We start from the raw sequence: 12,974 nt of genomic DNA, 5'->3' as shown, positions 1-12,974 counted from the left end.
TATTTTAATTGTCTACTGTCTACCTCCAGGATAGTATAAACTTATTGAATGTTCTTGTTCACACTGATTCCTCAGCATGTAGAACAATCCCTAGAAGTAGTAAACATTCAGTAAATATCTATTGGGAAACAGACTATTGTTACAAAACTGTTTATTGTATTATATTTAGGTTGTGTAAGTTTATTATTAATAGAAATTAATTGTCCCCCAAATTGAATTAATACATTACTTTAGTGTTCAGTCAGTTTATAATTTGTGTTCCACTTACTTAAGAGTTGGCTTGTTTATGATTTATGAACTGTGTATACCTTCTCTTTTGGTTCTTCAAAACAACCTTGTAAGTTTGGCCAGCTGATATTAGTGCCCTCCCTTGACCCCTAAAGAGTTAAGTGACTTGCACAAGATTTCAGTAGGTGAACTGGAACCTAGGTCTTCTACTTCCTGTACCAGATAGTTTTATTGGTGTAGTGTCCTAGGTGTGTGCTTTTGTGTGTGTTGGTAGTTTAGAGGAATTATAATATCATTTAAGACCTTTACTTCCCATACTCTCTTCAAGATATGTTTTAAAGCTATCTTTAGCTCTGTGACTGTTCTTTTCAGTGGTAACAAAATATTGGTCCCTGTTATAACCAATATAAGTTAAGATTTGGCCAATTATTTTTTAGTGGTGATAATTATCAGGTGTTACAGGTATGTCATATGTATTCAGTAAATGGTAGTCTTTATACACTATGAGTTAGGCTGATACAACCACTATCTCCATTTTTTTTTCTTTTTGCTAGTAAGAGCATTCAAACACAAGATAAGACAAACCTACCCATAGACTAATCTCATCCTTATTACTGCAGTCCTTTGCTGCCTTGCTTTCCATTGACTCTGTCTGAAAGATTAGAGCTCTTTGGAAGCTTTCAACTGATAAGTCTTTTTTTTTTCCAACTGAGAAATCTAAAATACTTTTGGTACTGCCCAGTATGGACCCTGTTATAGTTGCTAGTGAGATAGTTTTCTGAAATCTTTGAATCTTGTTGAGTCCTTCAGTGAAGTAGATAATTACTTTAAAGCTATATGTTCATTTCTCATTATTCTAATAATGTATTTATATTCCCTCTTCTACTCTTTGCCTGCCTGAGCAGTGAGATTAATAGTTAAGGCACTTAAAGCTGAGAGTCTTACAGTAATCTGCTGTTTTCCTGTCTTCCTCTTTTGATGTTCTCTTGGAATAGGCTCTTGCCAAAAACACAAATTGAAGTTAGATTTAATATGAGAAGTTAAAAATGATATTATCCTCTTTATCTCTGCCTTCTTCTCTAGCATTCTTTTTCTTTCTTTCTTTCTTTTTCGGAAGCAGAGTCTTGCTCTATTCCCCAGGCTAGAGTGCAGTGGCGTGATCTTGGCTCACTGCAACCTCGGCCTCCTGTGTGCAAGCGATTGTCATGCCTCAGCCTCCTGAGCAGCTGGAATTATAGGCACCCACCACCATACCTGGTTAATTTTTGTGTTTTCAGTAGAGATGGGATTTCGCCATGTTGGGCAGGCTGGTCTCGAACTCCCAACCTCAGGTGATCTGCCCGCCTCAGCCTCCCAAAGTGTTGGGATTATAGGCGTGAGCCACTGTGCCTGACTTCTCTAGCATTCTTACACAGACTAAGGAAAAATACCATTTGTCACTGCTGTCTGTACTGTCACACTCCCACAATAATGTACATATGTACACGCTTTGCATTAACTAATCGGGATATATCTGGGTTTGACAGAATCAACAAGGTTAAAGACTTACTCGGTAGGGTGAAGGAATGGCAAAATGGATGTTCATCCCACTAGCTCTATCTTAACCTCCTCATATCTTTCTAATTCCATAGTCTAGACAATAAGTGTTACATCATACAGTATATGTCCTACAATATATCTTTTACCTTAAGTGACAATAGGTACATTCAATAGCACCACCTATCACTTCTAAGAAAGATCATCCTAAGTATCCTGTTAATGTGACTTTGCGAATCTTTTATCAATCTTAAACAGAGACACTTTAGAGAAGCCTTTAGAGCTTGTGATAGATTAACTTTTCACTATTATTCAGCAAATGAGAGTAAAAAATCAGCCTTTCACTGTTGTCCAGGGTGCAATAACTAAACCAAATCTATGTCTATATCTATATAACTAAACCAGATATACATACATATATATATGTGTGTGTGTATATATATATGTGTGTGTGTGTGTATATATATATATTTTTATATATAAACTTCCCAGTTTTGTGAGGGCAATATCCTAAGGTCAGGGAAATGTTTAACTCCAATATGAAAACCATCGAACTGTCATAACAGTTCTGATTGCTAACATATACAAGATGGTATAAGATAGTATGATCAGAAATAAGCAGTGTTGACTGGGCATGGTGGCTCACATCTGTAATCCCAGCACTTTGGGAGGCTGAGGCAGGTGCATCACCTTAGGTCAGGAGTTCGAGACCAGCCTGGCCAACATGGGGAAACCCTGTCACTACTAAAAATACAAAAATTAGTCAGGCATGGTGGCATGCACCTATAGTCCCAGCTACTCGAGAAGCTGAGGTGGGAGAATTGCTTGAACCTGGGAGGCAGAGGTTGCAGTGAGCCGAAATTGTGCCACTGCACACCACCCTGGGTGACAGAGCAAGACTCTGTCCCCAGAAAACCAACAAGCAAAATAACAAACAAAAATAAGCAGTTGGGAAAGTGAAAATTCTTAGTCCAGTCCTGACTTATCTACTTAAAGTGTTCTTTTAAAGACCTGCACATGTTTTTCAGTGATTTAAATTCTGTGCACTTAAAGCATGAAAGTAAACATTGTGGTAGGGTCTTAGAAATTACAATCTAGAGTGATGAGTTAAGGTATTTTGAATAAAAATATATATTTTCATTTGTAAGAAGTAAAACTGTTCACTGAAATTTGTTTCTTTTTATTAGGTTTAAGTGGAAACCCTGCAGATTTAGAAAGAAGAGAAGCAGTGTTTGGAAAGAATTTTATACCTCCTAAAAAGCCAAAAACCTTTCTTCAATTAGTATGGGAAGCATTACAAGATGTCACTTTAATTATATTAGAAATTGCAGCCATAGTATCATTGGGCCTTTCTTTTTATCAGCCTCCAGAAGGGGATAATGCACGTAAGTAAATGGGGGCGGGGAAGATGTGTCTGATGCTAGCTCAGCTAATTCATTTACTTAATGCATAATAATAGCTGGCCAGCATTTATTGATGTTTGCTATGTGCTAAGCACTGTTCTAAGTACTTTAAGTATATTGTCTCAGATAATTTTCACAGTAAACCTATGAATTAGATTGTGTTACCTCCCTTTTACAGTGAGGCACAGAGGTGAAATAACCTATCCATATATGCTTACTATGTGTCTGGCACAGGCCTGTGCCACCTATATGACATGGTCCTTGCTATCACAGTTTTTAAGTTTTTTAGAACACTATACTATGAAACAATTTTAGTTTTTAATTTTTGGTTTCTTTTGGAAAATGTCATTATGAAAGCAAAATTCTATTCTCTTCCCAAATGCATTACTAGTCAAGTTCTTAAAGTATTTTGCTATATACACTATTTGGATAATTTCCTTGCTATTATAGAAAATTTCCTTGCCATTATACTATAGGTTGAACATTGCTAGTATGAAAATCTGAGATGCTTTGAAATTCAAAATTTTTGAGTGCCGACATGATGCCACAAGTGGAAAAATTCCACACATAAGTACTTACCACAAATTTTGTCTCATATACAAGATTATTTTTAAAATATTGTATAAAATTACTTTTAGGCTATGTGTATAAGCTGTGTATGAAACACAAATTCTTGTTTAGACTTGGGTCCCATCCCCAAGATATCTGATTATATATATGCAGATATTCCCAAATCTGAAAAAATTAAAACATTTTTGATCCCAAGCATTTCAGAAAAGGGATACTCAACCTGTGCAGAGTATCGTAACCAACAGAGAAATCCATTGTAGCCTGGTAGATTTGCTTTAACGTGTACCTACAAAAGTTTTTTCCTCCTATCTTTCTGTCCCTTTCTCTTTTAAATTTCTTTTTCTGCCTTTTAAAAAATTTATTTCAAATTAATAGTTCTGCTGGTAGATTATGTAACTGGTAGGAAATCTGGCATGCATTTTGGTTACTATATTTAAGTAGCTATAATATAAAATAAACCGATAGTATTTTATGTATCAAAAGGCTGATTCACCAAAATATTTTTGTTTGTGAAAGCTTCGTTCCTATACCCTTTCGAGTTGTGAAGAGATACTTGCTAACTCTAAAAGTTCGGTAGGGTAATTATGTTAATCTGTTTGCATTGCCGTATAAGAATACCTGCGGCTGACTAACTTATAAGAAAAGGTTCTGCAGGCTGTACAGGAAACGTGGTGCCAGCATCTGCTTCTGGTGAGGGCCTCAGAAAGCTTACGGTCATGGCAGAAGGTGAAGCAGGAGCAGGCAGAACACATAGAGGGAGCAAGAGGTAGCCTGGAGGGGCCAGGCTTTTTAAAGGATCAGCTCTTGTGTGAACTTGTCACCATGGGGAGGGCACCGAGCCATTCATGAGGGATCCACCCCCATGATCTAAACAGCTCCCCCTAAGTTCTGCTTTCAACACTAGGGATCATTTCAGCATGAGATTTGGAGGGGACAAACATCCAAACTCTATCAATAATTATGTAATTATTTAAAAGATATACCTAGGCTCATGTAAGACTGTATTCTTTCTCTTTAAAGAAATTTGGACACAGCATAAACCAGTTTATCTGAGATTAGTATAGTTCAAAGTTTCTTAGCAGCAGCACGACTGACATTTTGAGCGACAAAATTCTTTGCCGCTGTATTCATCCTGCACTCCACCCCAAGTGAGGCAACCAAAAACCTCCAGATTTTGCTCTATGTCCCATAGGGAGCAAAGTTGCCTCTGGTTGAAAATCACTATATATAAGAAGGGATTTAGACAATATTCTTGTCAGTGTTGAGCTAAATTATTTTTAAACTTTTATTTATTTTTACTAAATAAGTAGTACCTATTTTACTGTTTAAAAATAATGGGGGTGGGCGAAGACAGTCCAAGTAAAAATAATATTCACTGGAAATCCCACTTTTTTTTTTTTTTTTTTTGAGATGGAGTCTCGCTTTGTCATCTAGGCTGGAGTGCAGTGGCCCGATCTTGGCTCGCTGCCAGCTCTGTCTCCCAGGTTCACACCATTCTCCTGCCTCAGCCTCCCGAGTAGCTGGGACTACAGGCGCCCGTCACCACGCCTGGCTAATTTTTTGTGTTTTTAGCAGAGATGGGGTTTCACCATGTTAGCCAGGATGGTCTCGAACTCCTGACCTTGTGATCCACCCGCCTCAGCCTCCCAAAGTAGAAGTCCCACTTCTTAGAGATTCTTGCTATACCCAAATCCTTTAATATTTTAAATATGTGTCCATGTGTCTATGAGCACTCATATATGTAAGTGTATGATGGTTCATAGGTATATGTGTGTATCTGAAAAGGGGGGTCATATCATCTTAAGCAACATACAGCTGATTTTCAGTTTTCCACCTATCTAGCTGTCACTATCGAATATTGGGTGTTGGTTTTCTAGAATTGAGTTAACAGATTAATAAAAGCTTTTTACTTTGAACAATTTAGTTTTCTTAGAAAACAAAAGAAAAATACTTTCAAGAAGTGGAGTTTATTACCAGCAAGGTCCAGGACAAATCTTTTTGGAATTTAAACTGCTTCCTTTGTAAGATGTAGTGACAGGTCCTTTCCTAAATTTGTTAAAGGAGATACAGTTATTAAAATCCAACTGAGAAGATAATCTAGAGCTGTCGGTGTTGTACGGACGGCCCTTTTAGAAGAGTCAGAGTTCACTAGAAGTTCTTAATGAAACATATAAAGATTTTTTGTTCCATGGTGAAAAGTTATTTGGTATTTGCATTTTTTATTTTTATTATATATATAAAATAAAATATGTATATTGAGACATATACATAAAATATGTATATTGAGACATATATATATAGTATATAGAGAGAGACAGTATATATATTAAGACAGAGTCTTGCTCTGTCGCCCAGACTGGAGTGCGGTGGCACTATCTTGGCTCACTGCAGCCTCCACCTCCAAGGTTCAAGCGATTCTGCTGCCTCAGCCTCCTGAGTAGCTGGGACAATAGGCATGCGCCACCATGCCTGGCTAATTTTTGTATTTTTAATAGACACGGGGTTTCACCGTGTTGGCCAGGCTGGTCTTAAACCCCTGACCTCAGGTGATCTGCCCGCCTCGGCCTCCCAAAGTGCTCAGATAACAGGCGTGAGCCAGCGCGCCCAGCTTTGCATTTAAAAAAATCATTTATTAGTACACTACATGTATCTTTTTGTCATGTTACATGTCAACACTGAGGTGTAGTAACTTGCTTAAAAGGAATCTATTTGTAAATCTACAGTCATAGAAATCTAAATGATCAAAATGTCTTACTAATATTATTTAATGTGAAAATATATGCTATAGCCCAAACCATAAATAAATCTATAGTTACTGGTATCTGCACTTAACAGGGGTTCTCAAACTTTTTGGTCTCAAGACCTCTTCAAACTCTTGAAGTATTGAGGACTCCAAAGAGCTTTTGATTATGTGAATTATTCCTGTAAATATTTCGTATATTCTAAATTAAAATGGAAAAATTTTTGAATATTAATGTCTTCTCACCACAAAAAAAGGTAACTATATGAGGTGATGGATATGTTAACGATTGTGGTAATCTTTTCACAGTATATACCCCTATCAAAATATTTTGTCATATACCCTAAATATATGCAGTTTTATCAATCATACTGCAGTAAAGCTGGACAAAATATTTATCAATGCATTTTTAGATAATAATCTATTGTATAGTCACATAGATAGCATTTTGATGAAAAGTGTTCCCCCAGTAATGAATTTTTAAATGAAATAATGTAAAGAGTGGTGTCATATCTCTTTAATGCCCAGCTTAATTGAAGATAGCTCAGTTCTCCTATCTGTTTCTGTATTGATTATGTCACATTATCACATGCAACATAATCTTTAGAAAATTATACATTAATGAAATATGAGGCCAATAATTATGTCTTCAAATTATGAAAATAGGAATCCCCTTCAGGTTTCATGACAGCACTTTGAGAACTATTTCTCTATACTGTTAATGTACAAACTTGATACATCACCCAAGGCATAGCTCAACTAGGAGGTTTTAACATGGAATATTTGCCTTGTGGTAGAGAGTATTGACTGAATTTAGATTGTGCATGTCTCTCAGTTGAATATATTTACAACAGAACACCTTTGATAATACAGATTTTTTTAATTATATGTGAGCTTGGACTTTACTGAAAACATTGTTAAAATTCTTTATATATTTATACATATATATAACTGTAAGCTATTGTCAGTTTTTAACTTTGATCCTTTTTCCCCTATAACTCCTCTAAAAATTTGTAATCATTGTCAGTAGGAAAGGATTTATATTTTGTACTATTTCAAGATTGTTTTGGTCTTATTCATGTGATATAGAGAACTATACGTGAAATGAAATATGTCATTAATTTGTTTCCATTTCTCTTTTGAAATATTCAGTAGTTTAGTGGTGGATATCCATGTCGCATTTAGAGCTGAAAATTGTATAATTGTCCGTAATTCTTTCCCCTCCTTAACCTCTGTTGCGTTGGTCTTTAAACTTTTTTGGTTATTTACTCTATCAGGGAAAAAATGAGCACATACCTCCAAATGATGCATTTATTAATTATATTTATAACTATATTGTATAATATTTTATATTATATTTTATATAATTTTATATTTATAACTGTATATTTTCAGCATATAGAAAAAATAGAAATTGAAAGTAAAAGATAAAGCTGGGCACAGTGACTCATACCTGTAATCTCAGCACTTTGGGAGGCTGAGGCGGGAGGATTGCTTGAGGCCAGGAGTTCAAGGGCAACCTGGGCAATGTGGCGAGATCCCATCTCTACAGAAAATTTTTTAAATGAGCTGGGCATGGTGGCATGTGCCTTGTGGTCTAAGCTACTTGGGAGGCTGAGGTAGGAGGATTGCTTGAGCCCAGGCGGTTGAGGCTGCAGTGAGCCACATTGACACCACTGTACCCCAGCCTGAGCAACAAAGTGAGACTTTGTCTCCAAAAAAAAAAAAAAAAAATTAAAATTTAACGTTTGGTTTTTTCTTGTAGCCATAAAACATTATTGTTAACCTGATTTAGGTCTAAGTTTGATTACTTTCAGAAATTGGCTTTAATGTCTCATCTTAAAAGGAAACACAACATTATATAAATCCAAGTGGGAAAAGTGTAGTTACTAAATCATACTCATTTTCATGATACCCACCAGTTATGCAAAAGGTATTTGTTAAAATATGACTGGTAAATTCCATTGTCTGATGTCAGTCTGTTGTTTTTGTATGCTGTTATAAAGTATTGCATTTTGTGTGTAATAAATGACATCAAAACCCAGTAAAATGCTTCACTTGGATAATATGTTAGCTGTTTCCAAGTTGGTGAAAGTGGTCAGCATATGGTGTTCTATCATGTGATCTTGAGTCCAGAGTTGCTCTAATTCGGAGTTAATCTCCTGTCTTCTGGCTAGAGGGAAGAATGGAGCGGGGAGAGTCATTCTTACAGCCTTGACTGTTAAACCGAATGTAAATCATAAAATCACTTAACTGGTTATTATACATAATGACACATGGTGATTTCTTGAGCTTGAAAATAATTAAAATAAAAATTCTGGTATTTGGGTTGGAGGGAGTTCTGTTGGATTATCCTGCTTGTACCTCACATCGACAATTGAATCCTGCTTGTGGTTCTCAGGATATTTTTTGTAACTGTTCACATCAAGTCTTCCATTTCATCCCCAATTGATCTTACTTCATTCCCTGTCTTCCCTCCCAGATTGCTTTTTAGTCAGCGCCTTCACACCTCAGATGTTTTCTTCAATCTGTGCTCACCATGCTAGAACACGCTTTAATAATTTCTAGTGTCATTTATTTACTCCTTCTTTTCTTCTGAATACTCCTCCTGCTTTCTGTTTCAAGAGAACCAGTGGCTTTCAGACATTTCAATTCAATTCATAAAGAAATAACTTCACATAGCAACCCAGAAGCCTGTATTCCTTCATGTGAATTTATAAGTAATCAGCGTTTCAGGAAGTAACACTTACCCTTAGTACATGTATGTCCTTTCTATTTTGATTTGTTTCATTTTTCAGAATGCTGGTCATGAGCCACTGAATTGATTTTGGACTCACAACTAGATTACAGCCTGAAGTCAAAAAGCACTGTTCTGTTATTCTTCACCATTATTGACTATAGAGTTTTGGCTCATTCTCCCCCTCCCCCCGCCACCTCCCCAATCCTTTTCTGATCTCTTTTCTGCTGTTTGTACTGACTTTAATCTCTCTCTGGATTTTTTTCTTTCTTTCTTTCTTTCTTAGATTTATATGGCTGGTTCTCTACGAGCATTTGGTTTGTAGTTCACATGTCATGGATACCTCAAAGGGGTCTTCTCTGTTCACTGAACCTCAGTTATCCCTCTTTCTTATTTAATAGCACATCACGATGTTTTTCTTCATGGCACTTGTCGATATGTAAAATTATTTGTGTAAATTATTTATTTGTGTATTGTTATCTGAATTCTTCATACACCGTCCCCAGTCTGAGAATGGATTCCATGAGGAGAGAGAACTTGTGTGTCTTATTCATTACTGTATTTCTAGCTCCTAAAATAGTGTCTGGCACCTAGCATGTGCTCAAATGGTTGGAATAACAAGTAGCACTTTGTTTAACTTTTCATGTTATAAAAGCCAAGCTTTGATCACAGTTCAGTAAAAATGACATAGTAAATAAGCATGATTCTTGGGTTTCACATAATACTAACTTTTCATGTATATCTTGCTTGTCATATGTAATAATTAATATGGCTAGCCCTTGGTTGAGTGTGAAGAAAGCCTTAGCCACTGCTGTACCTACTTTACCGGTATCCTCACATTTAATCCTCACAATAACTCTGGAATAGCTGGTGGTATCATAATTTGACGATGAAGAAACCAAGTCTCAAAAATAAGTAACTTGCCTTAGGACTGATGCTTCATCTCCTTCAGTGTCCTTACTCTTAACTAGTACCCTACCTAGACTGCCTCCCTCTCCTGAGATTGAGAATCTCAGAAGCAGGGAACTTAAAAGTGACGTAGAGTTCTTACGGAATGCTTTGAATTTAATAAAGTATTTATTGCTATAAGTAAAATTGATACAAGTAAACATAATTAACACAAAAATATGATTTAGAGTTATTATATGTATGTTGTCATCAATTCAGAATCTTTTTGATAAGCATTTTCTTTCTTTCCAAATAGTTTGTGGAGAAGTTTCTGTTGGGGAGGAAGAAGGTGAAGGTGAAACTGGTTGGATTGAAGGAGCAGCAATCCTCTTGTCTGTAGTGTGTGTGGTGTTAGTAACAGCTTTCAATGACTGGAGTAAGGAAAAACAGTTTAGAGGTTTGCAGAGCCGAATTGAACAAGAACAGAAGTTCACTGTCATCAGGGGTGGTCAGGTCATTCAAATACCTGTAGCTGACATTACTGTTGGAGATATTGCTCAAGTGAAATATGGTAAGTAAAAAGAGCAATACATCTGACACTAAACATAAAATTACTGTAATCTTGTTTATAGTTTAATATATCATTACTTTTTATTTTAGGTGATCTTCTTCCAGCTGACGGCATACTTATTCAAGGCAACGATCTTAAAATTGATGAAAGCTCATTGACTGGTGAATCAGATCATGTTAAAAAGTCTTTAGATAAAGATCCCTTACTTCTATCAGGTAAAAATTTCTTTTATATCTTGGAACACTTTCCTCTTTCGCAACTATGTACTATTGTCAGCAAACACCATTTTCCTAAGAGTCAATAATATAAAGAGGAATCTGTATTTTATGCTACCTTCTACTGTTGTAATCCTTTTAGACTTTTCTTGGTAAGCTGACAAAAACATTAGAAATCTTTGAATGCGGAGGTATATTTTGCAAATGAGGGACTAGAGTCCAAAAAATCAAGAGATTTGAGATTCAGTATTCATGCTAGTGCAGTGATAAAACTGCAATATAGGCCTATTGATATCTATTGAGTTGGTGTGTTATTCTGTATCATGACTATTTTTAATGCCTATTGAAGTATAAAATTAAAGAATGATTATATGTTTAAAGCAAATTAATGAATTCTCTGTGATGCTCTACAAAGGATAGATTTGTTTTCTTAAGAACTAGTAAAATCCTTAAAGTTTACCTAATCCAACTCCTTCATCTAACTGCTGAAGAATGAGTTTGAGATATAAACTATTTAGTATTATATGACTAACCAACATTAGGTCTAGCAATCACACCTCCATCTAGTCAGAATTGAATTTGCAAATGGTTGAGATATGTTCTAGGATTGGAAAAGGGAAGGATAGGTGAGGATACTGTTTGAAATGGAGGTTGATAGCATGGCAGGCTCTTGTAATAACCTCATTGTTATAGCTTGAACTAAGTTGAACTAAGTAAATATGAAATGGAAGGGGTGGTGGGAAAAATTACAAGTTCGCTTGCAAAACACTGAATTAGAGAAAGCTATAATATCACAAATTGACCCCCAAATCATATTAATTCTTTTAACTTTTAGGTTCTAAGGTTCCTGTTCTTAATTTCTCAGTATTCTATATGGAATTTATGAAATTGTCGATCAGAACTGTACTTGTTAGATTGAATTTATACTACAGTTTTGGGAAAGCCAAATGTAGCCTTCTACATGAAGTCTTCTGTCATTATCAGATGTTGATAGATTGTCAACATTTTATACATTGTCAGATGATTGCTGCTGAAACCAGAGTCAAACCTGTGATATCCTCAAGGGTCAATTAAGTTAGAATCACAACTTTGAAGCAAAACCTAAGTTTAACCATAACTTTTTAAGATTTATAAATGCATACCAAAAGAAGCCTATTGCAAAGAACCAGACACATTTATATTGGCCGGAAAGTCTTATTGCAAAAAAATCAGAGTAATTACACTTATAAACACCATTATAAATAGGATGAAAGTTCCAATTCTAATACAGACTTAAGTTTCATCAAAAAAAAAAAAAATCTTGAGATGTGTGTATACTTTCAGTATCCTGTGCCACTTAGAACATTCACACCCTGTTTGGATTTTTCTTTGTATTGGTGTGCTTGTAATTTATACCAAATAGCCAGAAAGAACTTGGATATATAAGTATAATGTATTAACTCATTCTGCTCACCTTGCTATGCTTCTAAGAAATTGTAGTTAATGTTAACCAAATAAAATCTATAACCTTTCCAAAGGAGAGGGAAGCTATCTAATCATACCTTACCATCACAGATTAACCAGACCACAATGTGTAACAAATTAAGATAGTCTCCTGTTTGCTATGTATACTGCAAGGACATTTATGTACATCTCACTTATTTACATAGTGCTTAGCTCTTCAGGTTGATTTCCTTTAACTGAACTTTGATCCTTTCTGTTTTAACAGAGATGACTGGTAAGCTTTATGTAGACTCAGGTTCCTGACACACCAAGTATACCAGAAGAACTCTATAAATTTCCCACATTTAAGAAAAGACTGAAATAACTTTGTAGAGTCCCTTATCGCAGTATGGGTGGGAAAGTTTTTCTGCATTTATTTCCCTATTCCAAAAATGTACTAAAAAGCATGACATGCATTTATTTTTAAATTTACTCTCATGATGCCATCTCTGACTGCTGTTCTTGGCTTCTTAAGTTTAGATTTTTAAAAGCAGTATTCAGTTAGTGGTGGGGATATGACCAAGACTTAAAACTGTTTACTTTGCCTGAGCACATTCATTGCCAGCATCTGATTACCTGTGGTAAGGCAAAATAGAACCTAAAA

The 12,974-nt window shown here is 35.6% G+C and overlaps 1 protein-coding gene across 3 annotated transcripts in view; it reads left to right on the top strand.

Annotated features, from left to right (window-relative positions):
- The window catches only part of ATP2B1 (ATPase plasma membrane Ca2+ transporting 1), a 118,267-nt gene that overhangs the window by 60,724 nt on the left and 44,569 nt on the right, over positions 1-12,974 (top strand). For all 3 annotated transcript variants that reach the window (XM_037996722.2, XM_073020991.1, XM_073020990.1), the window contains exons 3-5: positions 2,952-3,149; positions 10,419-10,673; positions 10,763-10,888. In XM_037996722.2, the coding sequence (XP_037852650.1) occupies positions 2,952-3,149; positions 10,419-10,673; positions 10,763-10,888 (579 nt within the window). The remainder of the gene's footprint in view (positions 1-2,951; positions 3,150-10,418; positions 10,674-10,762; positions 10,889-12,974) is intronic.

Source organism: Chlorocebus sabaeus, chromosome 11 (genome assembly GCF_047675955.1).
Source record: "Chlorocebus sabaeus isolate Y175 chromosome 11, mChlSab1.0.hap1, whole genome shotgun sequence".
Taxonomy (NCBI): domain Eukaryota; kingdom Metazoa; phylum Chordata; class Mammalia; order Primates; family Cercopithecidae; genus Chlorocebus; species Chlorocebus sabaeus.
Note: the sequence above shows the minus strand (reverse complement) of the source record. Positions and strands in the feature narration are given on the sequence as shown.